General features: G+C 39.0%; 1 protein-coding gene across 6 annotated transcripts in view; it reads right to left on the bottom strand.

Annotated features, from left to right (window-relative positions):
* Positions 1-26,424, bottom strand: part of LOC149846223 (uncharacterized) — a 46,540-nt gene extending 20,116 nt beyond the window's left edge. For 5 of the 6 annotated variants that reach the window (XM_089997887.1, XM_089997890.1, XM_089997888.1 and 2 more), the window contains exons 1-2: positions 25,818-26,424; positions 11,150-11,450 (exon numbers count right to left, since the gene is read on the bottom strand). In XM_089997887.1, the coding sequence (XP_089854013.1) occupies positions 11,150-11,450; positions 25,818-26,379 (863 nt within the window). In that variant the 5' untranslated portion in view covers positions 26,380-26,424. The remainder of the gene's footprint in view (positions 1-11,149; positions 11,451-25,817) is intronic. The other variant, XM_089997889.1, reaches the window with a different exon arrangement.
* Positions 26,425-27,099: the final 675 nt, after the last annotated feature.

The following is a 27,099-nucleotide window of genomic DNA, read 5'->3' as shown; positions in this document are numbered from 1 at the left end:
AGAAAACGTTTCAAAGAAGTCAATTCCATATGTCTGGGTATATCCTTTCGCAACTAATTTGGCCTTGTACCTTTCAATAGAACCATCAGATTTGTACTTTATTGTATATACCCATTTACAACCAACAATGTCAGCATCTGCTGGGGAATCAACTAGATCCCAGGTATGCTGAGATACCAAAGCTGTCATTTCTTCTTGCATAGCCATCTTCCAGCGATTATCAAGTGCTGCCTGCTGATAGTTCAGAGGAATGGTTTCAGCAGACAAGGCTGAAATAAAAGACTTCATCTTATGTCCAATTCTGGCATGGGAGACAAACTGAGCTATGGGATATAAGGTGCATTGTCTTGTCCATTTTCGTAGAGCAATAGGCCTGTTATCATCATCCTGAAGAACACTATTGTCAGTAGAACTTACCTCAGGAGAAGAAGAAGATGAAGGTGTAAAATTGTCTATGAAAAGACAATACACATACGAGCACAAAGAATATGAAAAAAGGATGTGCACGAAGGCACTCTCACAATACTTGAACAAATACGCAAAAGCGTAAAAATAATAAACATGCACAATGGCATGTATTTTATAGAAGGAACCGAATGCTTGAGACTCTCAAGCTTAACAATATACAAGGGGGAACACCCCTATTTATACAAGAAGTGGGAGGTGCTTGGAGGCTCCCCAAAGGAGTCGTTGGGGAGCTCCCAACGGTCACAATTGTGACCGTTGGGGGCTCCCCAACGACTCTATTGGGGAGACCCCCAAGGCACCTTTTTGAAAAAGCAAAAAGGAAAAAATTAAAAATAAAAGAAATTAAAAAATAAAGAAAAAGTTACAACATATTCCAAATGGAATATGCGCAAAAGTGTAAAAGGACTAAAATACCCTTTTCGGGTAAAAAGGGGAAAAATGTATAAATATATATACTTATATACCTAGAGATACGTATACATATAACATATGTATACGTATCTCTAGGTATATAAGTATATATATTTATACTTACAATAATGTTTTTGAGTATACATTTTAACACCCCCCCTCAAACTTACGGTGTGATAACCGCAAGTTTGTTAAGAAGGAAATGAAATCTAGGCGAACAAAGTGCTTTTGTGAAGAAGTCCGCAAGTTGATACTCAGACGTCACGTATGGCAGATCAATGACCTTCTTCAAGTATTCTTCCCTGACATAATGGCAGTCCATCTCTATATGCTTTGTTCGCTCGTGAAATGTGTGGTTCTTGGCAATGTAGATTGCACTTTTATTGTCACAGCAAAGCTTGGTTGGTTCTTTGACAACTACTCCCATATCTTCCAAGAGGCTTCTAATCCATACTATTTCCATGGTGGTAGATGCCATGGCTCTATATTCGGCTTCAGTGGATGACAGGGAGACCTTTTGTTGTTTTTTGCATCGCCACGAGATCAAGGACTCACCTAAGAAAACACAGAAACCAGTGGTGGAGTGACGGTTACTAGGGTCACCTCCCCAATCTGAGTCAGTATAAGCAAGCAATTTCAATTCAGAGGAAGAGGATAGAAATACTCCCTTATTTACCGTTCCCTTCAAATATCTGATGATGCGGAGCACAGCACTCATATGAATGGTTGTAGGAGCATGCTGAAACTGACTGGCGATGTGTATAACATGTGACAAGTCGGGTCGAGTAATGCTAAGATACATTAAAGACCCTACCAACTGCCTGTAAGGGGTAGGATCGGTTAGAGGCACACCGTCGTCAATCTTCATTTTTGCTCCCACAACTTCAGGAGTTTCGCATACTTTGTCATCAGAAATACCTGACCTATCAATAATCTCGCAGGCAAGTTTAGATTGAGATAGAAAATAACCACGTTGCGAATAGGCAACCTCAATTCCAAGAAAATATGTCAGAAAACCTAAGTCTGACATCTCAAATTTTGAAGTCAAGACGGACTTAATACCCTTGACTCCTTGAACATCATCACCTGTTATTAACATGTCATCAACGTAAAGTAATAGAATTATAATCCCTGCATTAGATTTTCTAGTAAACAAAGCAGTGTCAGTATAACATGATGAAAATCCATTTTCCAACATTACACTGGTAAATCTATCATACCAGGCTTTGGGGGCCTGCTTTAAGCCATAGAGAGCCTTACGAAGACGAAGAACTTTATCCTTAGGAATTATCATGCCTGGTGGGGCATCCATATATACTTCTTCGTTAAGATCACCATTTAAAAAAGCATTTTTAACATCCATTTGAAAAATGTTCCAATTTTTAATAGATGCAATAGTAATAAGACACCTAACGGTAACCATCCGAGCTACAGGGGCAAAGGTTTCTTCGTAATCAATTTCATACTCTTGCCCATACCCTTTAGCAACTAACCGAGCTTTATACCTTTCTAAAGAACCATCACTCTTAGTTTTAACTTTAAAGACCCATCGACAGCCTATAGTTTTCTTTCCTATAGGTAGAGTTTGAAAATCCCAAGTTCCTGCCCTTTTAAGAGCGTTAAGTTCACTTTGCATGGCATTTTGCCATTCTATACATTTATTAGCTTCTGCAAAATTTCTTGGTTCGAAATAAGAGTGAATAGCACTAAGACAAGCCCTATATCGGGGTGAAAAAGAATCAAACGATACAAAGCGGGTTGGAGGTTTTCTATATTTTTCAGATCTTCTATGGTCAAGAGGAGTGGAAAGCTCACTATATTGATCAATAGCACTTCTAAAGGTGTCTTGGTTTCTACGAGAGTAGGTAATAGGCTCACTTGGAACTCTACTTTCTGGATCATTATGTTCACCAATATCTTCATCATTTTCCTCATCATGGTTTAATGATACATCATCATCACTGGATATGTCATCATTACTAGATAACAAGTCAAATAAGGAGTAATCAAAATTTTCTTGTTGAGAAACATTTTTTTCAAAACCACTCTCATTTTCTAAAAAAGTTACATTTCTAGAGACATATAGCTTATCTTCTCGAAGATCGTAACAACGAAACCCTTTTTGAGTTTCGGAATAACCAAGAAAAGCACAAGGGATAGCCTTGGGTGAAAGCTTGTCATTCTTATCCGTAAGTATGAAACACTTACATCCGAAGACCCTTAACCTATTATAATCAGGTTCAAGCTTATGTAGAATCTGAAAAGGAGATATTTTGCCTAATAACCTAGATGGTAGACGATTTATTAAATAAACAGAAGCAAGGGCTGCTTCGGCCCAAAAGTTTTTAGGAATATTTTGAGATATAAGAAGAGTCCTAGTGGTCTCAATAATGTGCCTATGTTTCCTTTCAGCCAACCCATTCTGTTGAGGTGTTTTAGGACAAGACCTTTGGTGAATAATACCGTGATCCTCAAGGTATACCTTAAAGTGATTGGAGAGATATTCTCCCCCAGAGTCACTTCTAAAAATCTTTATGTTGTTATTGAATTGATTCTTAATCATTGAGTGAAAATTTTTAAAACATGAAAACACTTCATGTTTAAACTTAAGAAAATATATCCACGAGTAACGAGAAAAGTCATCCACAAATATTACATGATAAGAAAAACCTCCTTTTGAAACCACAGGTGCGGGTCCCCAAACATCTGAGTGAACAATTTCGAAAGTTTTGGAAGAGAACATAGTTCTTTGCTCAAAAGATAAGCTGCGCATTTTTCTGAGAATGCAGTCTTTACAAGAAAAAGAGCTTTTACATAGGTCTTTTGCAAAATGTAAATATGATAACTTGGTGATATTAGGATGACCAAGTCTTTTGTGCCATACATTTATATCTTTATGTCGGGCAACATTACACAAAACTTTTGGAACTTGAAGAGATTCCATATAGTATAGATCTCCTATTCTAAAGCCTTCCCCAATCAACTTCCCGGACTGGCGATCCTGTATTAAGCATTTGTCACAAGAGAATTTAATATCACAGCCATGGTCCGTGAGTTGAGAAACAGAGAGGAGGTTTAAGTTAAGTTTAGGTATAAATCTGATTTTTGGAATAGAAAACTCTTGAGTTTCAAAATTACCTATTCCTTTAATTTCAAGAGAGGTTCCATAGCAGTGGAGACATAAGATGGGGAACGATTTTTCAAATAATCGGAAAGTGACAAAAAGATTGGGGACATATGAAAAGATGCACCAGAGTCCAAAAGCCAAGAGATTTTACCTGGAGGAGAAGACGTGGATACGGCCGCACCGGAGGTAGATCCCTTGAGGAGAGGTTGAAGGGCTTCCACTATTTGATTTATAGAAAGGGTCCCATTTGAAGATGCCTCATCCTTCGGTGGTACCCCAGTAGTAGCCATAGCTAGAAGTCTCTTCCATTTAGGACAAACGGGTTTGATGTGTCCCGGTTCTTTACAAAAATGACAAATAGTTTTGCTATAGTCCCTTCTTCCTCTTTGACCACCATTTTCACCTTGATTTTGGAATTTAAAATAAGGGGGACGATAGGTTTTTACATTGTTTCCGGGTCTTGATACGGCATTGACCTCACTATGTTCTTCAATATTACAAGGGACCGCAAGAACATTTGGTCCTTGTTTACATAAATTCATACGAGTCTCTTCACCACTTAACTTGGTGAGAACATCTTCAAGAGAAGGGGGAGTGAAAGAGGAGAGAAGAGATGACCTTATTTGCTCAAATTCGGGCCTTAGCCCATTTAAGAAGTTGAAGAACCGATCTTCTTCAAGTTGCTTATGACGGAGCTCAATTGCCTCTCCACTCCATTTAGGTTCAAGCATTGCAAGCTCATCCCAAATAGAGGAAAGATCGGCAAAGTATTCCCTAATCGTCATTTCACCTTGGGAGAGAGAGATAGCCTTCTTTTGAAGGTAATACTTGTGAGAGAGATCCCTTGAGGTGTACATTTTTTCAAGATAATGCCAAGCTTCCGATGCCTTTTTGAATTTAATAATGTTGGCATTAATCTTAGTTTCTACGGATGAGAAAAAACAAGAGAGAATCTTGAAATTCTTCATTTCCCATTCATCGTGTTTCTTGGAGTATTCTTCAAGAGCTTTGGTTCTTTCTTCTCCCTCAAGAATCTTGATTTCGCCTTCTTTAACTATGGTAATCTTGGGTTCCGGTTCCGGAATAGTGCCAAGAACATATCCCGATAGGCCTTTCCCTTTTATATGAGCCTCCATATTTCCGGCCCAAACATGATAGTTGGACCCATTTAATTTGAAACCAAGAGCAAAATGGGACTCTTTTTCACCCATTAGAGAGAAGAGAGATAGAGAAAAAAGCGTACCAACACAAAATTTCCAACACCAAATTTGCACAAGATCCTTCTAAAATATTTGAGAAGAAAGATCCACCACTTCAATCTCCAAGAATCGGAAGGCACGTTTTTCGAGGCACTCGAAAAAAAGGAGAATCCCACGATCTTCAATAATCAACCTGGCTCTGATACCATGTAAAATTGTCTATGAAAAGACAATACACATACGAGCACAAAGAATATGAAAAAAGGATGTGCACGAAGGCACTCTCACAATACTTGAACAAATACGCAAAAGCGTAAAAATAATAAACATGCACAATGGCATGTATTTTATAGAAGGAACCGAATGCTTGAGACTCTCAAGCTTAACAATATACAAGGGGGAACACCCCTATTTATACAAGAAGTGGGAGGTGCTTGGAGGCTCCCCAAAGGAGTCGTTGGGGAGCTCCCAACGGTCACAATTGTGACCGTTGGGGGCTCCCCAACGACTCTATTGGGGAGACCCCCAAGGCACCTTTTTGAAAAAGCAAAAAGGAAAAAATTAAAAATAAAAGAAATTAAAAAATAAAGAAAAAGTTACAACATATTCCAAATGGAATATGCACAAAAGTGTAAAAGGACTCAAATACCCTTTTCGGGTAAAAAGGGGAAAAAAGTATAAATATATATACTTATATACCTAGAGATACGTATACATATAACATATGTATACGTATCTCTAGGTATATAAGTATATATATTTATACTTACAATAATGTTTTTGAGTATACATTTTAACAGAAGGCTCTTGCGGAAGTGGAGCTCTACGCACATATACCAATGGAGGATTATTAAATCTGGAAGAGGATGAAGTTTGGTTCGGTAAGAAGGGCACAGATTCCAAAGGAAAATGAGGTACAGGTAATGGAAAAGACTCAGCTGGATCAACCTGCAGTGGAGAACCGAAACTAGAGTAATATGGAGAGGATTCCAGGAAAGATACGTCCGCACTGACATACTCTCGGCGAGAAATAGGATCATAACATCGATAGCCCTTCTGATTTTTCGGATAACCAATAAATATGCATTTTGTAACTTGAGCTGCTAATTTATCATGGTCAGGGCCAAGTTTATGAACAAAACAGACACATCCAAATATTTTTGGTGAGAAAGAAAAAAGTGGGGCATTAGGTTTTAGGATATGTAATGGAATTTGATCACCCACAGAAGACGAAGGCATGCGGTTGATCAGATAGCAAGCAGTGGTAATCGCATCACCCCAGTATGACGCAGGAACATTGGATTGAATCATAATGGTCCTTGCAACATCAAGGAGGTGTCGATGTTTTCGCTCAGCCACCCCCATTTTGTTGAGATGAATAGGCACAGGAAGTTTGTGGTTGGATGCCATAATCTTGGTAAAATTGTAACAAATCTTTTGATTTAAACTCAAGAGCATTATCAGTGCGAACAATCTTGACAATAGATTCAAACTGAGTTTTTATTTCAAGAATTAAGAATTTGATAAGACTTGAAACTTCAGATCGTTCTTTTATTAAAAATACCCATGATAACTTAGAGAAATCATCAACAATAACAAGATAATACCGACACTGAGTCCTAGTAGGAATCTTACTAGGACCCCATACATCTGCATGAAGAAGTTCAAAAACTTTATTACTAGACTGACTCTGACTCAAAGGGAACGAACTTCGATGATGCTTGCCCAACTGACATGCTTCACACTGAAATGATGTGGTGGAAGAAATCTGAGGAAAGACCGACCGAAGATTTGACAATGAAGGATGACCAAGACGACGATGCCACTGAACAGGGCTGAATGAATGGTCCACTGCAGCATGAACAGACCCATTGGATGATGTAGGTAGTAAATTCCATTTTCTTCATAGCCTCCACCAATCTTCTTCCCCGTCAGCAAATCCTGAAAATGACAACCCATTGGATCAAATATTACTCTACAATTTTGTTCTTTTATAAGGCAACTAACAGAAAGTAAACTTTGAGGAAAGTTTGGAGCATGAAGAGCATTTTTCAACTGTAATGAGGAGGATATAGAAATATTTCCCTGACCAACAACCGGGGAGGAGCTCCCATCGGCTAATGAGACTCCAAGTTGAGCCTTAATGACCTTTAGATTTGAAAAAACACGAGAGTTTCCACACAAATGTCTGGATGCACCAGAGTCAATAACCCACTTACTATCATTCGGATGGAGATGATTCCCGGTTGAATAGGCAATACCAGCTACAGGAGAACTAGAACTCAAAGGTCGGAGAGCAATCAACTCATCATATTCCGCACGACTAAGGGTGATACTACTTTCATTTGTAGTGAGATTCTCTTGTGCATTAGTTGCCTCAATAGTAGTAACATGAGCTTTAGGATTATATGACTTTGATGCAAAAGAGATTGGCCGACCATGCTTATCCCAACAACGATCTTCTAAATGTCCAGACTTTCCACAGAACGTACATTGAAACTTTCCTCTGCCTCCCATACCACGTCCACGTCCTCGTCCTCTGATATTCTGAATATTTCCACGGCCATAACTAGATGGGGCAACAAGAGCAGATGTCTGAGTCACAGGCTGAGATTGTGGCAGAGATATCGCAAGTCTACTCAGACGATTGTAAGCGTCAGCAAGAGTCGGAACATCTGAACCAGTCAACATTTGAACTTTTGCAACAGAAAAATCTGAAGAGAGACCTGTAAGAAAACGAGCAACCATGGTTTGTTCTTGATGATCATTTTGCTTCGAGCAACACAGAGGCCGGTGAGCATTAAGTCTTTCAAACGCAGCTTTGACAGAGGCATAGTACTGGGCCAAGGTCTGATCTCCCTGTTGCAAGTTATATATTTCCTGTTCAACTTGCAAGATACGACTAACATTCGTTTCTTGTGAGTATGTATCACGGAGATTGTCCCACATCAGTTTGGCTGTATTATAGTAGATCAATCCATCTGCAATAAGGGGTTCGACACTATTCATGATCCAAGACATAATTATGTCATTATCTTCATCCCAAGTAGCATATTTTCCCAATTTCTCAGTGGGTTCGACTTCCAACAAAATATGTTTTCGACGATGTCCAGATACTGACATCATAAAAGTTCTGGACCACCTGGCATAGTTGGTTTCATTCAACCTTACGGAAGAGCCATACGAGAAGGGGTTGGCAAAAGCCTTATACTCCCCAATGTGTTCCATTTTGGAATCACATTTCGAAGTTTCAGCCATATTGAATATGTGAACCAAAAAAGAATAATTACCTCACTTGAACAACAAGTATTCAAGAGGAATTTACCAACTCATCAGAAAATCACACCTGCTGTTTCCACAACAACCAGCAGCCCACACATAAAACAAAAAATCAACACAGCAGGATATCACACCTGCTATTTTCCACGACAGAAGAATACCTTAAGCTACCATGCTTCCAAAAAAAATTCAGTTGTTGTTGATACCACAGTCACAAACATTGCTGCACCCAACCACATCACGACAAATGATAGAATGCAGTCGCAAAAAAAAAAACTAATATTCACTACACCTGCTGTTCTCCAACATGTAAGTCACGACATCCAGTAAATCTTCAGGGCACAGTTAGACAGATCAAGTATATTTCGATCACAAGCAATCAGCACAGGATTCTGATTTCCCGCAATCAGCACAGGGAAGAACTCACCAATCACGGCAACACAGAAAATGAAGATTTTTGTTGTTCCCAAACAGCAGGAACACCCTTCGACCAGAAGAGAACTCAGCAATCACGGATCTGTATTCACGGCAACACAGAAAATGAAGATTTTTGTTGTTCCCAAACAGCAGGAACACCCTTCGACCAGGAGAGAACTCAGCAATCACGGCAACACAGAAAATGAAGATTTGTGCTGCTCCCAAACAGCAGGAACACCCTTCGACCACTCACGAACCCCAAAAAAAAATTCACGTCATAGCAGGAACTGGACTCGGCAACACTAGGTCGCAGCATGAGATCCCGACGAGGAGAACAGATCTAGATCTTCTCCTTAGATCTGACGACAGATCTGGGTAACATCCCAGATATGTTATCAGATCTTCCCCCAATCAACCAGATTCAAACCTGATTTTTAAGAAGTCGTAGGAAGATTTTTCTGTTGATCACGCTCCCACGATCACGATTCCACGATCTTGATCACGATCCACGCGCCCAATCAACCAGTTCCTGTTGATCACGCTCCCACGATCACAATCACAATCCCACGATCGGAAGCTCTGATACCATGTAAAATGAGAAGAGATATACAGCCACCTGTGTGTGTAGAGAGAGAGAGAGAGAGGAAGAGAGAAACTGCACAATAGAACTCGTTAACCACGATTAGGGCTTCTCTCTATATTAAATAGAGAGAGAGGCAAAAACTGAGAAATTACATCTAAGTCCTTATAAAAAAAATATTTCAGAAAACCTCTAATAAAGAATAACTTAACCTAAAAAACCACCTATTCTCAACAGTATACATCTAAAATACAGATTTACACAAACATCCTTGATAATTGCTTGACATTTACTGTTTTAGTGATTTATTCAGCACATTCTAGTGAATATTAGAAACGCCCTTTGTTGTCAACTTCTCTAATTGTTCTTTCATCTCATCTTATCCTAGCCTAGAATCTCTTATGGTGTAGAACAGGCTATTGTGCATAGGTGCAGTTGTTGGAACATGGCATAGTTGGTACAACATGGCTATTTTCCAAATCAAGGGAATGACAGTGCATCTGTAGAGCATTTGGAACTCCCCAGATAATAATTCTTGCTGTCCCTGTCACCCCTTGTTCATGCCATAACTTTCATCCCACAATCATACCAGGAATGCTTTTCTGCTATTGGAATCAGAAGCAGGTACCAGATCACATATACACAATACTGGACCTTGGATCAATATAAGAAACCATAACATATTCCCAGCAGAGTGAGGAGCACTTCTTGCAGAAACAAAAACAAGAATCCTTCAATTTTGTCTCACATTTTCTAAAAATGCAGTCCTAGCATTAGCATAAAGAACTAGCAATTACCACAAAATGAAAATATGAACACATTCTCCAATACTCTTTGTAGACTGCAGTTCATGTTCATGAACTTGCAGCAATATGAAATCCACACATTACGCTCCCAAAGTTAGTCTAATGGGTTTGACTACAAAACTTAACATGTATCAGAATTATTGAACCACAGTTAAAGGATAGCCCAAATAAATCGACCTTGACTGTAGATTATACAAATGTTATGAGCTAAATCTATCTTTTATTTGAAATGAGAAGCTATAGCAAATGGCCTGGTCCAAGCCATTGCGCCTCAGACCGTATCTGATTCCCACAATTCCAACTGAACCTATAAAGGGTTATCTCAAGAAAAAACCTCTCAGAAGTTGATGAGGCACCACATACGGATCTCCAAGCAACCTGCAAGCATACACAGCAAGCTCGAGCGATATTCGAGCAAATGCAAGCGACCTAATTGACATTAAATGTGTTATTACATGTTGGTGGTCCAAGCAGAGATCAGCAGATCAAACTATTAATACTCGCATGTTATTGCATTTTCCTTCCAGAGGTTTCAGGAAGTTTGGCATCTGGAGAGTAGAGATTAACAAAAAACTTGATGTGAAACATTTTAACATGACTCAACAATTTCACAACATTCTGCAATAGAAATTGTCCTTGTGATAAAGAAAAAAACAAGACTTTAACATCTCCCCCATGTTTGTTTAATTAAGACTATTAGATGTGTCCACCATGTTAATAACCAAATTTTAAAAGATGACATAAATCACTGAACACATAGGCATGAAGCCTTCTATCAAAAGGTTAAGTCATAAGAATCCTGAAATCAATTAGTGGAGAGGAAAACCCACTAGTGTTAGAGAAAACACAGTGCTGGACTTACGTGAGCGGATCAGAAAGAATAGCCCTCAGAGAATCCCCTGGTTCACTTGACAAAGGAGCATCTTTTCTTCCACTGAATCCACATCCATTCTCCCCTCCTGTTCCCTTGTGCGCTATAGGTGTGTTGGTTCCTTGCAAAATATGTGGATAGTAACCATCTAGTTCAGCAAGTGTAACTGCATTGTCATAGCGTGTTGAACTACAATCATCAAGTCTACCTGGTCGGCATTCATTTAAACCCCCTATAGCACTGTTTGTAGAGTGAATACTAGAATCCTTAACCAGACCTTCTCTACTGATGCCTGCCACATCAAAATAAAAATGAATATGTGAACAAACTGCAACAAAAACAAAAAGAAAAACAAATAAAGAAATCCATAAATCATGTGTAAGCAAAGCATGCAACAAGAAGACAACTAACATATTAGATATTCGAGGAAAAATAGACTCCTCTTCCCCTCAAATCCCTCTTCCCAACCAAAATGCCAAAATAGCAGCTCCCTTCCCTGCTTCGGCAGCCCATTATCACTATATTTACAAAATATCGCCTATACCTCTCTCTCTGTATGTATATATATATATAGGAAAATGCGTCGGTGCTCAACCCATGCTTAATCACGCTGACCGTCCTGTCAGAAAACGATGAGGGAGGAGAGAGAGGCTCCGATGGCTGCAGAGGAAAACCCAATAGGGCCTGCGGTTCTTGCATTTCATTAAGTATACACATGTACAGAAATTAGGGTATGAAAATACCCATTACATAAAATATTAAAATTACAACATGCCATTAATGAGCATGTGTTTAAATAAAATAAAATGAATTGGGTCCGGTCGTGAATGACGACGTATTTTCACCCTCCCTCAAGTTGTACATGGTTTTGAACCATGAACAACTTGCCCTTTAACATCCAAAATCTATCCTTGATAAGTCCTTTTGTAAACAAGTCAGCAACTTGATCAGCAGTCCGAACGTATTCTAGTTCAATTTCCTTTTGTTCGACCTTCTGTCTTACAAAATGTTGGTCAATTTCAATATGCTTAGCACGACTATGGTAGATAGGATTGAATAACATGTTGATAGCACTTTGATTGTCACACAAGAGAACGCTTTTAAAAATCGATTCTCCTACTTCTGTCAGCAGGTGTCTGATCCATGTTACTTCGGATGTAGCAGCTGCCATTGATCTATATTCAGCTTTTGTGCTCGACGTAGCTATGGCCTTTTGTTTCCTACTGCTCCAGGAGACAAGATTTAAGCCAATGAAAACACAGTATCCTGAGGCTGACCTACTGTGTAGATCCTAGAGCTCGGATATGTACCATCTTCTAAAATTTATGTCGTAACTGATCACCACGCTCCGTACCACCTTACCCCCAAAGTAGCGACCACGACTCTCTGAATTGTCGCACCACCCGAGTTAAAGATTATCAATTGTGCATCTTTCAATGAGTATTTGAGGTTCTAGCAACCTGAACACTCGGCTCACTCAGTGGGGACATTAATGAAATTTAGGGCAAAATTCAGCTCTACCGCTTGGGCAGTAAACAAATAGACATATTGGATGCCTGAGACAATTTTAATGCCCTTCTTGGCTACATCTTCTTTATCACTGGAAATCTGATGGCAATAGGTATGACCGCCTTTTTGTCCATATAGAATGACATCTCCATTATGGAGAAGTTTTAGACCACCTCACCCAATATTTGTAGCCACTGCATACCTAGGACCATGTCCACACCATGGATGAGTAGGGCGTGTAGGTCCAACACAAACTTCACATTTTAGAGCTACAAATATACATTCGGGTAGACCCTCATGAACTAATGGTGTGATCTATTTCCATTCATTACATCAAAACTAGGGTGCTTTTTAATTTTGCACCCGATTTCCTGAACTACACCCTTGTGGATGATGTTGTGGGTGCTAAGAGTATCAGTAAGTATGACCACCTCCTAGGTGCCTAGAAAGTTACATATCCACATGGTATTGGAAATAGATGTGACCCAGAGTACAAGGTAGGAGACCATATGGCAAGGCCCTCCTTGTTTGATAGATCATCTCCTTTAGAGTCTGATTCTACCACTTGAATGATGTAGCGCTTTGTGTAGCCCCTAAACCACTTCTCATTACAATTAATGCATAGACTTTTTTTAAGGCATTTTTCACGTTGCACACTTGTGATTCACTACAAAGAGCAATCACGGGGATCGGTTGGCCGATTCAGCTTCTGTATCACTTGGAATCGCCTTTGCTTTTCATCATGAAGCTTGAACATGCTATAAGACTCCTCTGAAGTCTGTACTGTTGCTTCTAGGACCTTTATATAAAGTTTCTCTCGTAGCCCACTAACATAAGACCCAAACAAGGTCTTATCATTGACTAGGGGTAGTAGTGTACACAAGTTCTCAAACTCTACCTAGTAGTCATCCAGGCTTCTCCGTTGCTTCAGATTCTTTAACTCCACGTGGTGATTGACCAATATCGTGGGGGCTGAATCATTCCATGATTCACTTGACAAAATCATCCTATGAGGGTTTGCTATGTATGATGTCAAGTCATTTGTACTAGAGTAAGGTGACACCTTTCAATCTAGTGATTGCCTCAGCTACCCATGCCTCTGATGGCACATTATGACAGGTAAAGTGTTTGAGTTTGAATATTCACTTATACACATTCTTGCGTGCGAAGGTGAGAACTTTGATCAATGCCTGTGATGGACGGTCAGCGCAATTATGGCACATTGTTTTTGCGTGCTGGCCGTCCATCAATGCCTGTGATGGACGGTCAGCGCAATTAAGCATGGGTTAAGCACCTACACACTACTATATATATAAGCCACAAAGCCACACTTATAAACATACATAACCAGTGTTGAAGATGAATGCCATCAACAAGAAGAAATTGAACATGATAATAGACAGTAGAATCCTTCATCTAAGCAACCAGGAGATAATTCATTCAAAATCCCTGAACTAACAGAAATAACCAAAGTGGAAAGAGTCAACAAGAAGATGACACTAAATTCTACCTGACAACCCTCACTGTATAAAAAAAAAGTCAACAATAGGTAGTCCCTTTAGCACTAATGGGCGTAAAGGCTACAATACGGCAGAATACTTTATAACTGCAGCACTGCCAACTGTATCGGACAATGGTTGTGAGCAAAGATCTTCTTGCACGGCATACACCAATAGCGACGCTTAAGACACCGGAAGAGTAATCTTTGCCATCCAAACCAGTGCCTTTTAGCATGGTCCGACAATCTCTTACAAAACCATTTCAAAAAGAAAAACGATAAATGTCCCTAGCAACATATGGCAGAAGGGGACAGACTAGGAATCCATCATCGCAGGCAAGGCACTTGGTCATGCTTCGGTAGCTCCTTTTCTGCTTCAAACTAATGCAACTCGAGAGAAAGTATGGAAATCACGCTAGAGAACCACTCTTGAACAGAGAACAGCAACAACCCATCATCCCGAAAAGAAAATCGCCAAAAATACAAATAAACAAAAGGAAGGTGTAATACCCACAAATTTTCTGGGACTTTAACAAGAATTATTCAGGTATTTCCTGGATAATTAATTGGCAATTACTTATCAATAATATCTCAGTATTTGATTAAGATTATTTGATCGTTGATTTTATGAAAATCAGTGAATTTCAAATATTTGGCAATTATATCTATTTAAACATTTAATTGGAAAATTCAAGATGTGTAAAATGAACTATCGGGATCTGAATCTCAGGAAAGATCCAGATTGATCAACCCAAATGAATTTGGGTAGGGTTTAAACCTATGTCACATGGGTGCAGGTGCGAGTGCGGGTGCGTGCGGGGATGTGGCACTTCCAAAAAACCCGGGTGCGGGGGTGCGGCAAAAATATAAAAAATTATATATATATATATATATATATATATATATATATATATATATATATAAAGTCCAAAAGTTGGACATAAATGACCCTGGGTGCGTTGACTGCACCCAGGGTCAGGTTGACCACATCGGGTGCAGGTGCGGCACCTAGTTGGAGAATCCCTGTGACATATAGGACAAAAAAATTTTCTTGGCAAAAAAAAATTTTTTTAAGTCCAAAAAATTAGACCAAAATGACCCTGGGTGCGTTGACCGCACCCAGTGCCGCACCCGCGTCGACGTGACGCGATGCGGGTGCGGCACCCTGCTAGCCGAATCCCTGTGACATAGGTTTAAACCCATATCAGGGTTTAAACCAGTCACCAAAGGGATTTGGATCCATTTGAGACCCAAATGGATCTCTCTCTAAAGTAGAAAGTGTTTTGGATCTATTTAAAAACTCAAATGGATCCCACTAAGGTATTTTGGATCCAATTGAATACCCATAACCCACAATGAGTGGGGTTTGGATCCAATTGAATCCAAACCCAACCAATCGCATCCCATCACTCGCCCTCAGCCGTTCGTCGCATATCATTGTTAAAAGAAAACTATCATTTGTAATCTCATATGTAATACATCCCTCATATGTAATCTTTTTTTAGTTTAGTTACATAGTCTAGTTAGGGTTAGGATAGTTACTTTTTTAGTTTCTTTTTAGACTTTTTTTAGCCTTTGTGATTTTTGACCAAAGTCAAAAAGCACAAAGAAGAGTGAGTCGTTAGACTCCCAAGAGCTCTTAATAGAGTCGTTGGGAGCCCAACGACTCCCTCTTCCGTCTCATTCTCTTGTATTATAAATAGGGGATTCTTCCCTCTTATTTTGTATTCTTGAGTGTGGTTTTCTCCCACTTGAATCAAAGTCATTTTTATTTTCATTTGCTTTGCACTCTTTTTGAGTTTGGTGTATGAACCCTAGTGGTTCTTGTGAGTGTATGTTATTTGTGAACCTTCGTGGTTCTTTTGTGAGATTGGTTGTGAGCATCATTTGAAGATTCAATTGTGGACTTCATTTCCTTACATGGTATCAGAGTCATTAGAGTGATCAAGCTAAGGTTTCTTGGAGCATTGGGAAGCATGGCATTCGCAATTTCTTTTTTGAAAGAAAGAGATGAAGTTCTTTACAAGTGGTGATCGTATGAAAGCTTGGGAAATTGGAGGAATTCTTGTGCACATCATCTGTGGTGGAGTAACATTGCCTTTGGTCCTCTCTTTTCCCATATTCTTCTTTACTCTTCTCCTAGTCATTTCTTTTCTCAATACTTGTAAAATGGATGACAACGATAATGTCACCATTAAGCCCATCAAACTAAACGACTCAAACTATGTTACATGGGCTTCTATCATGACGCATCTTATATGGGGAAAGGGTTTGTGGGGATTAGTGGATGAGACCGATTTGGAACCTACACTAATTCTCACAAAGATAGAAGGAGAGATAAAAATTCCCCTCACAGAAGTGGAAAAAATTAAAGCTATTGCGACTTACGAAAAAAAAATGAAAAGAATGGAGAATGGGACATGCCAAGATTATGTCTTGGCTCATATCTAACGTGGACATCAAAAAATGCTCAAGCCTTGTAAAATTTGAGCATGTCAATGATGCTTGGGATTATCTTAAGAGAATGTATTCTTTTAAAGATATTGCACATGCGTGCAACTTACAAATCAAAGTTAGAAATATGATTCAAGAAGACAAGAATATTAGAGAACATTATAATGGTTTATCGAAGTTATGGGAAGAGTTGGCACTTCTTGAACCGAAGTGGCATTGCCCACAAGATATAGAACTCTGCCAAAACCAAATAAATGTGGAGCACTTTTTCTAATTTATTAACGGATTAAGACCGGAGTTCAAATCTACTAAGTCCATTATTCTTCATCGAAGGAAGGTGCCTTCGATAGAAGACACCATAGAAGAGCTAAGTATGAAAGAAAATAGACTCAAGAGTAGAATCACCAAGTGTGATGATGACTTGGTTCTTGCCATATCCAGACCAGGAAATCATGTTCGAACATACAAACCTCCAAACTACGGAAGGACAAATGATGAAAGGCAAGGAAATGAATCCGAGAAAAAAAAAATATTTGTTATTATTGCCGTGAACCAGGACATGTGAAAACTCATTGTCCAAAATTGAAGAGACCTTATGAGAAAAAGATTGCCTCTGTCGGACCTCCACAAGAATCAAATGAATCTTCCATTGGAAATATGTCTTTAGCTCAATTGGTGAAGGCACTTCAACCACTACTCAAGGGAGCATCTTCATCAGCTGGAGCCACAGTCTCTTCCGTTAGCACTTCTGATCTAGGTAAATCTCCTTGGCTTCTTGATTCAGGTGCCTCCTTTCACATGACACCAAATATAAACATATTATCTGAATGGCCATAACTCAAATGAGTCAAATGTTTTTACCGCTGATGGGACATCACTTGAAATCAAAGGAATAGGGAATTTTGAAAATAATTTCAAAGACCCAAAAAGTTTTTACATTCCAAAAATTAGATATATCCCTAAGTTAAACCTCAATTTCTTATCTATTTCTCAATTATCTGACCATGGATATAACATTTTCTTCTCCTCTTGTGGTTGTCGAGTGCAGGATCACCAGTTAGGGAAACTGACTTGAGAAGGCCATAGAGAAGGAGGCCTATATTACATGGATTTTTTTAAAATTCCCAAGAATGATTTATGTTGTAATGTTCAAAAAATGGACTTGGATCTATGGCACAAGAGACTTGACTATCCTAGTATATCCAAGATTCAGTTTTTTCCAAAGATGGAACATTTTTGTAATTTTGAGACCTTTAAATGTGAAGAATGCATTCTTGGAAAAATGAAGAAATTACCCTTTCAAGAAAGAAATTTTGTCTCTTCTCGACCACTTGAGTTAGTTCATTCAGATGTATGGGGCCCTGCACCTGTCATATCCGAAGGAGGTTTTACATATGTCATCTTCGTAGATGACTTTATAAGGCATGCTTGGATTTATTTTCTCAAACATAAGTCTCAGGTTTTCTTACACTTTCAAATATTTCACAACTTAGTTAAAAATCAGTTTAAAGATGATATTTCCATTTTTCGCACTGATTGAGGGGGAAAGTATTTATCAAAAGAATTTAAAGACTATTTGAATTTGCATGGAATTACACATCAAAGGTCATGTCCCTATACTCCACAACAAAATGGTTTAGCAAAAAGAAAGCATAGACATGTTATAGAAACAACAAGAACTCTACTCATTACTCACAAAGTACCAAAAAAAATTGAGCCGAAGCTACTCTAACTGCAGTATATCTCATTAATAGAATGCCATCATCTTCGCTAAACAATATATCTCCTATTAAAAAACTTTTCAAACAAATCCCAGATTATTCAAGATTAAGGGTATTTAGGTGTAAATGTTTTGTTTTCTCTAACAAAAATGACAAACTCTCTCCTCGTGCTATTCCGTGTGCGTTTCTTGGCTACGCAAACCATCAAAAAGCTTATAGATGTTTTGATGTCAAAACTAGAAAGTTATGTGTCAAGGAATGTATCTTTTCTTGAAAAAGAAAGTTTTTTTGAAGTCAAGAACTCTAGAGAAATAGATGAGTACTCTTTCCTATTGGACTTAGCTCCAAAGATCAGTGAAAGCGATATTGATCTAGAAGATCAAAATGACATAGTAAGTACTGAATCATCTCATGATAATCAAGGTTGTATTCAATACTCCAGACGGGGCAACTCTAAACAACCTTGTGCTCTAGAAAAATATACTAAAGCACAAGATCAAATAGTAACCAGGAGATCATCTAGGGTGTCAAAGGTTCCAAGAAAATTTGTATCCTGTGAGTCTTTCTCACCAAAACATCAAGCTTACATCGCTTTAATATACTCCTACACAGAACCTTCTAATTATGATACAACAAAAGAACACCCTGAATGGGTTGAAGCTATGACAACATAGTTAAATGCATTAAAAAAGGCAAATACGTGGTCTATTCAAGATATTATGCTAGGTAAAAAGCTCATAGGATGTTGATGGGTATACAAAGTTAAGACCAAGAGTGATGGTACTCTTGAGAGGTTTAAAGTTCGACTAATTGTCAAAGGCTATTCTCAAGAATATGGAATAGACTACGAAGAAACCTTTGAACCAATCGCCAGAATGACCACAGTTAGGATCTTAATTGCTCTTGCCTCTGTAAAGAAATGGCATATATACCAGATGGATGTAAAGAATGATTTTCTCAATAGAAGCCTAGCTGAAGAAGTATATATGGAACCACCTACTGGCATTGAGATCCCTCAAGGGAAAGCTCTTCGTTTACATAAAGCTTTGTATGGCCTTAAGCAAGCCCCAAAGGCGTGGTATGACAAATTCAGTCAAGTTATGCTTGATTTTGGTTTTCAATCTTGTCTTACTGATACAGCTTTATTTGTTAAGAATTCTGATGCAGGTATTATTATTCTTCTCCTCTATGTGAACGACATGATCATCACAGGAAGTGATAAACAGGGCTCTAACAATATCAAAAAAAATCTCAAAACACATTTCGAAATGAGTGATTTGGGATTCTTAAACTTTTTCCTTGGTATAGAATTTGCTTATTCCTCTAGAGGTTATTTGTTAACTCAGTCTAAATTTGCCCTGGATATTATTGACAGGTCTGGTATCTCTGATGAAAAACAGGTTGACACTCCTGAAGTGGTGAACATCAAAATGAAGATTAATGAGGGAGAGTCATTGGAAAATCCTACACCTTACAGACAACTTGTTGGGGCGTTGTCTTATCCCTCTATTACCAGACCCGACATTGCGCATGTTGTCCATACCGCAAGTCAATTCCAGCATGCGCCTACTTCTGTTCATATGAGAGTTGTTTTATGCATTATTAGATACAATAAAACTTTCATCTTTATAGAAGTTTTTTTATCTGCTTCTTCCTCGTTAGAATTAACTGCTTATACTGATGCAGATTGGGGAGGTGATCCTAATGATCGACACTCAACTACTAGTTTTGTGTGTTTTCAGGTGAATCTTTGATTTCATAAAGGTGCAAGAAGCAACAAAAGGTCTCTCTTTCATCAACAGAAGCCGAGTACAGAGCCATGGCTACAACCACCATGGAAGTAGTTTGGCTAAGGCGATTGCTTCAAGACACAGGAGTTATGTGTACAGGAGCATCACGACTGTGCTGCGACAACAAAAGTTCTATTTACATTGTCAGCAACCGAACATTCCATGAACAAACTAAGCATATCGAGATGGATTGTCACTACATACGAGAGGAATTCTTACACGACACCATTGATCTTCCATATGTCTCCTCAGAATATCAACTGGCAGATTTATTTACCAAACCTCTCGCGGCTCCTCGATTTTACTTTCTCTTGGACAAACTTTCGGTTATTCAACCGTAAGTTTTAGGAGGAGTGTTAAAAGAAAACTATCATTTATAATCTCAGAGCTTATCTCATATGTAATACATCCCTCATATGTAATCTTTTTTTAGTTTAGTTACATAGTCCAGTTAGGGTTAGGATAGTTACTTTTTTAGTTTCTTTTTAGACTTTTTTTAGCCTTTGTGCTTTTTGACCAAAGTCAAAAATCACAAAGTCAAAAAGCACAAAGAAGAGTGAGTCGTTGGACTCCCAACAGCTCTTAATAAAGTCGTTGGGGGCCCAACAACTCCCTCTTCCCTCTCATTCTCTTGTATTATAAATAGGGGATTCTCCCCTCTTATTTTGTATTCTTGAGTGTGGTTTTTCTCCCACTTGAATCAAAGTCTTTTTTATTTCCATTTGCTTTGCACTCTTTTTGAGTTTAGTGTATGAACCCTAGTGGTTCTTGTGAGTGTATGTTATTTGTGAACCTTCGTGGTTCTTTTGTGAGATTGGTTGTGAGCATCATTTGAAGATTCAATTATGGACTTCATTTCCTTATAATCATCACTCACTTTGGTGCTCTTCCCCATCGAACTAGTGTTATTAAAAATGCACCTTGAGGCGCAAAAGGCGCCAACCTGAGGCGTGAGGCATGAAGAAGAAGAAGAAAGAAGAAGATATATTTAATTAGTTTCTTAGTTACTTTTTATATGTTAATCTCATATTTTTTAACTTTTATAGGTTAATCTCATATTTTTTAGTACTTATTTGAGATTTTCTAAGTTTCTTAGTTACTTTTTATATGTTAATCTCATATTTTTTAACTTTTATAGGTTAATTGCATATTTTTTAGTACTTATTTGAGATTTTCTATTGCTTATTGGTTGTTGCTTTATAGGACATATTTTTCAATCATATAATTAGTTTTTTAATTATGTAATCAATTTATTAGTTACTTTTATATGTTAATCTCATATTTTTTAGTACTTATTTGAGATTTTCTATTTCTTATTGGTTGTTACTTCATCAATAAAGCATTTCGTTACTTATTTGTATTTTTAGATATATTTTTTTATAATTTTTTAAAAGTTTTCAAAAAAAAATTGAGGCTTATACCTCGCCTCAATTTTTGGTGGAGCTCCTCGCTACGCCTCAATGCTTTTCACAACACTGCGTCGAACTCCCAATTTCAAGGGAGTTGACCCCTTGACCAAGCTCTCTCTCTCTCTTCCCCCGTATGTTGTTTAAACCACTCCCCTCCTAAGGTTTTCTCATTTAAAACCTTGTACCACCCTCTTTTGGTTTTTCCTTCTACGAAAAACTAATCCCCTCATGCTTCTTTGGCCACCACCTCGATGGAGGTCACCCAACCTCCTCCATTGCCGTGGGTGGTGGTCAGAACCACCACCACCCTCCTCCTTATTGCGCCAACCGTTGGAGGCACCCGACGGACAGCCACCCCTTCTCCTTCTATGTCGAATGGAGGAGGCAGGCACCCCTACCGCCTCCCTCCTGCTCCCTCGCCCCTCCTCTAGTTTTAGAAAACCGCCCTCACAATCACCCACCTCCATCGCAGCCCCATTGTTGCTCGACAGGCACTCAATCACCTGGTTCCTACGTCTATCATTTTCCACCAAACGCCCCTCTTCCACACCACCTCCCCGTTGCACGACCAGCCCACCTGAGCCAATGAGCGGGGACCGTTGGTAGCCACTGCCGGTGACACCAACGGCAACACCTGCCAGCTCCTCCAACTCAGAACACCCTCCTGCAATGCCTCCCGACCCTGTGCTCCCTCCTTCGTTTCTTCCTGTCTTCTTCTCCTTATGTTTCACCCGAGCAACACCTCGAGTGTCCCTGGATCTATCAGAGAGCCAGAGCCACCAGCAACGGTGGCTCTCGCTCACAGTGAGAGGGTGCAAGACACCCTCTTCTTCTTCTCATTTACATGGTAGTGGTGAAGGCATGCACCATTGCGCTTGTCTCTTCCATTCCTGGTGGTCGAAGGACCACCGTAAGGGGAGGGTCAACACCTCCCTGCACCTCCACGGTGAGGGGTTGACACCCCCTGTCCCTGTCGGCAGTGAAAAAGAAAGAAAAAAATGGAGGGTTGTAATGTGCGTTTTTAATTCAATGATGCAGTTTTGCATATTCTTGTTCCCTTTTAATTATGTCATTTACTTTGTTGTCGCGCTATAATATGCACAGGCTCCAGTTTTACGCAATTTACTTAGCCTGATGTATGGTTTCGTACATCGGGCCCTACTTTACGCTATTTACTTTGTTGTCGCGTTGTAACTTGCACAAGCTCCTGCTTTACATAAATTACTTAGCCCGATGTACGGTTTCGTATACCGAGCCTTGTTTATGCAATTTAGTTAGCCCGATGCGTGGTTTTGCACACCGGACCCTGCTTTACGCTATTTACTTTGCCATCAGGCTGTAATATGCACATGCTTCTGCTTTAATATACATGTATCCTATATACATATATAATTATATAGGGTACACAGTTTCGCGTAGTCTTATTCTATTTTCAAATTACTCGTGCATTTATTTTGAATACATAGTTTTGCGTACCCCTGCTTACTTTAAATTATGTCAGTATCTATTTAAATACGCAAATTTGTGCATCCTTGCTGTAACTCAATTTTAAAAAAAACTTCATACGATATTTCAAGTTCACATGCTCCGATGTCTCGAAAAATAAAACAAGTGTTTTATGTTCGCATATTCGCGATATTTAGCATTCACATACGCCGCTTATCCTACGTATAAAACAAGGTTCCCATGTTGGCATGCATCAATGTTATCGCATCCATACTTATCGAACAACTCTCTAGCATTGGAGTGTTCTTCTAAACACCTTTCCAACCTGGTTCGAACCTTAAAATAAGTTGAGATTGGCATGACTCGTGAATTTGCAACTGAGTTTTCTCTTTGAACCAACATAACAAAAAGGCTTCGACTACGTAGCCTTTGGTGGTACATACGTCAGGTCCTTCTTTTCTGTATCCGGAATGACTCGAATATTCTCTGGCCTAAGGCATGGGATATCATGATTTTCAATGTTGTGTTTGGATTTCCTTATGAGAAACCAATATCTTTCTCATCGTTGTAGTACTATCAGACATGCTAGTATGACGATAAATAGACTGAGGTTTATGATAACCTCATACTGCGACAATGCACTATGTTGAAGAAAATCACATGAACAAAGATGATCACCTTCACAGGCAAGATGCTCGATTTGGTTTAAAGGATCATAGTAAATTTAATGAGTTGTCAGATAAAACAAGACCTGACGTACTCATCCATCCTTTGGTTCTGTCAAGAGAGAGGATAAGTGGTACAAACTCCGATAGACAAGTTGTTAACAGCTATGCTCCTCGAATGACAATGGATCGGCATCCCCAATCATCGGAGTTAGGGGACTGGACTACCAAATATTATCGTAGGTAGTAGATCTCATTGACTTGTGAAGAAGTTCGAATGCATCCCCCAATTACAAGTGGCCTTTGAAAAATTATATCTCGGTCATTATACCGTCCTCATTGGAGTAAATTCAGCTAGTCGTCCGAAGTATCAAAATACATAGAATAATAAACCCTCAAACAGTCTCACTTGTTTCTATGTGTTGTCTTGTGAGTACCTACAGGTCGTAATTATCAAAACAAGATTATGATATGATTAATGCATGCAATGTATGTTGGAGCTCGTAATGGAGCTATGGGTCACGAAACCCGGTTGAACATAGGATTATATGAATGAAATACAATATGACTCTAATTTATGTTGTGATGCATGTTGAATATGTACATGCTTGTACCCAAATTGGTGGTCATCAACCATGCGAGTGGTCAGCTGTGATTAAGCAGGAATGGCAAAGAGAATTCACTTGATAAAAATAAGCTCGTTGAGGAATTGTTTCTAAAAGGGTGAACCTGTGAAGTTTTACATATCCAAAATCGGCTAGTCTAGCCAGAATGAATCTTTGTGAGGATATATGATTCCAAAACCAGATAAATCCGGTTATGATGAATCTATGTGAGGATGGTCATGTCCAAGACTAGGTAAATCTAGTTAGGACAATTCTGTGAAGGTGTATTGACCCAATACCAGGTAGTCTGACGAGGACGAGCCTATGAGGAGGTATGTTTCTGAGACCAGGTAATCCAATGGAGAACTTGTTTCCAAAACGCGGTAAATTTCTGAAAGATTAAACCGTTTAAATATATTGTATGAGATGGACTGTGATCAGCGAATAAGCTATTTGATAGCCAGTTGCAAATCTATGGATTTAGCTTTATTCCAATTGTTGTAGCATTATTGAATGCTGATTTCGGATCAACCGTAGAGCATGGTATGATTGAAATGAATTATAGAGATATTAAGTGAATGACACATCACACCTAATTAGTCTTGAAGCAAATGATTGTGTTGTGTTTTATCTGATTAAAATATATCACACATATATACCATGATTGGTGTACATCATGGATATATTATTATATCTGATTAAATGCATTGTGTTTTGTTTGAATGACATATATCACGTATGTTTATCTAATTTATGTATCTCATAAATATCTGCTTGAATGGATAGTGTTATTATCAATGTATTAGCATGGTACAAATTACCATGTGTTATGGTGTAGACCTACCAGGCTTTCATGAGTCTGACCCATTTTATGAGCATACAGGTGATTACAGGTTTAACTGCGAGGCAGATGCAGGATGCTACAACAACGTCGACGAGCCAATCATTTCCCTTCCCGGGCACTGAATTCATATGCATTTTACTATTGTTTTGACTTTTGTAACACTCTTTTCGTTTGAAATTGAAATACCTTAAATGAGTCATATTATCCGCATTTGAATTCAGTATAATCGATTTTTGTATGGATTGTAACAAGTTGAGGTTTCAAACCGTGTTTTAAAATGTTTTTGCTGACAATTTTAATAAAAAAATGTTTTTAAATTTTCATATTTTTTCAAGGGTTGAAAATCTTGAGGCGTTAAAGAAGGCATTTTATCCCAATTGGGTAGCCCTTTTCTGCTGCAAACTAATGCAAGTAAGAAGAAAGTATGGAGATCACTATAGAGAATCACACTTAAACAGAGAACAACAATAACCCCTTATCCCTAAAGAAAGTAAATCACCAGACCCCAACACCAACAAAGTTTAATCAAGCAAGACAAAAGCATCAATCTCATCAAGCAAAAAACACGAAAGCTCCAATGCCAGAAATCAAGAAATTTTGAATAGTTTAAACTCTTTCAGCAATCCAACAACAAAATTTATCCCAAAAAACTAATCATGATAGCCTGAGTCATGAGATAAAATTATCGGAACAAAAACGAAGGAAAGAGAAGGCGTACCTAAAAAATGATGGTGTTTCTCCGAATTCCCTTTGTTCCGTCCATTCTCTCTCTCCAAATTCCCTTCACGAACCTTCTCGGAACCACTCTGTACACTACCACCGCTACTATTACTGTTACCACTACCGTTGTTATTGCTACCATTGACATTGTTCTCTTTGCCGCCATCCTTTCCGGCCGCCGCCCCGGCGGCGATTGGTTCGCACCCGCCCTTCGCGTTTACCAAACCCTCCACCTCGCCATCTTCCCCGTCATCGTCAGCATCGTCTTCGTCCACATCGTCGTCGTCGTCACCGTCCGAACGATCTCTCTGGCGCCACTCCCTGCCGGCCTCCTGGACGCCGCCGGCTGCACCGTTCCGTCGCTCCTCCTCCGAGCAGAAGACGTCTCGCCGGAACTCTCCCTGCCCGCGGAAGTACCGCTCCCGTTCGTCGGAAAACAGCTTCTGGCCAACAAAACCGCCGACAGGGGCTGTTTTCCGACCGGAGCTGAAGGCCGTCGGGTCGTCGTCGTGGATGACGATCGGCCGGCTCATCCCGTTCTCCATCCCCTCGGAAACCATTTTCCGGGCGCCGGAAAACCTCTCTCCACAAAAGTGGCGGATCTCCAAACCCTAGACCCTAAAAAGGGAGGGATTTTTTTTTTTAAATAAAGCCGATCTTTTTTTTTTTTTTGCACTGTTTTTTTCCTTCTTTTTTCCCTTTTTCTAATAATAAATTCAAGGGTTTACTTCTTGGTCATCGTAGAAAACTTTGCCCTTCGATCACAAGAAATTTACAAAAGTTGCTATTCGATATTTTGAAAGACAACGATATAATCTTGAAATTATCTTGATATTTTTACAATAACGCCTATTTTAGAAACATCACGATATCAACCCCATGAAAGCCACTTTTTAGATTTTTGTATATATTTTATGCTGTGCCTTCATGGTATGTACACGTTTTTGGTATTACGTAATTCATGTAGGTTCGGGATCGAATCTCAATGGCCCATGGGGCTGCTGTTGCTTTACCATAGTTAGTACCAATGTTGTCTTGGTATAGCCCTGTATCGTTTCGCCAAAGATTCAGGTGAATCCGCCCGATACCGATACTCAAGTGAATCGTTTTGAATTGGCCAAAAAAATAATTAAAAGATATTATGTGTCAATAGAACATGACACGTGTTAAAATTATTAAAATAATATTAAAAATAAATTTAAGTATTTTTTATATTTATTAAAAAATAGTCAATTCAGAAGTGAAGCGTATCAATTTTCTGTCCTGTACAGGCCTATACA

The sequence above is a fragment of the Nuphar pumila genome, chromosome 2, assembly GCF_984573655.1.
Source record: "Nuphar pumila chromosome 2, dmNupPumi1.hap1.1, whole genome shotgun sequence".
Lineage (NCBI taxonomy): Eukaryota > Viridiplantae > Streptophyta > Magnoliopsida > Nymphaeales > Nymphaeaceae > Nuphar > Nuphar pumila.
Note: the sequence above shows the minus strand (reverse complement) of the source record. Positions and strands in the feature narration are given on the sequence as shown.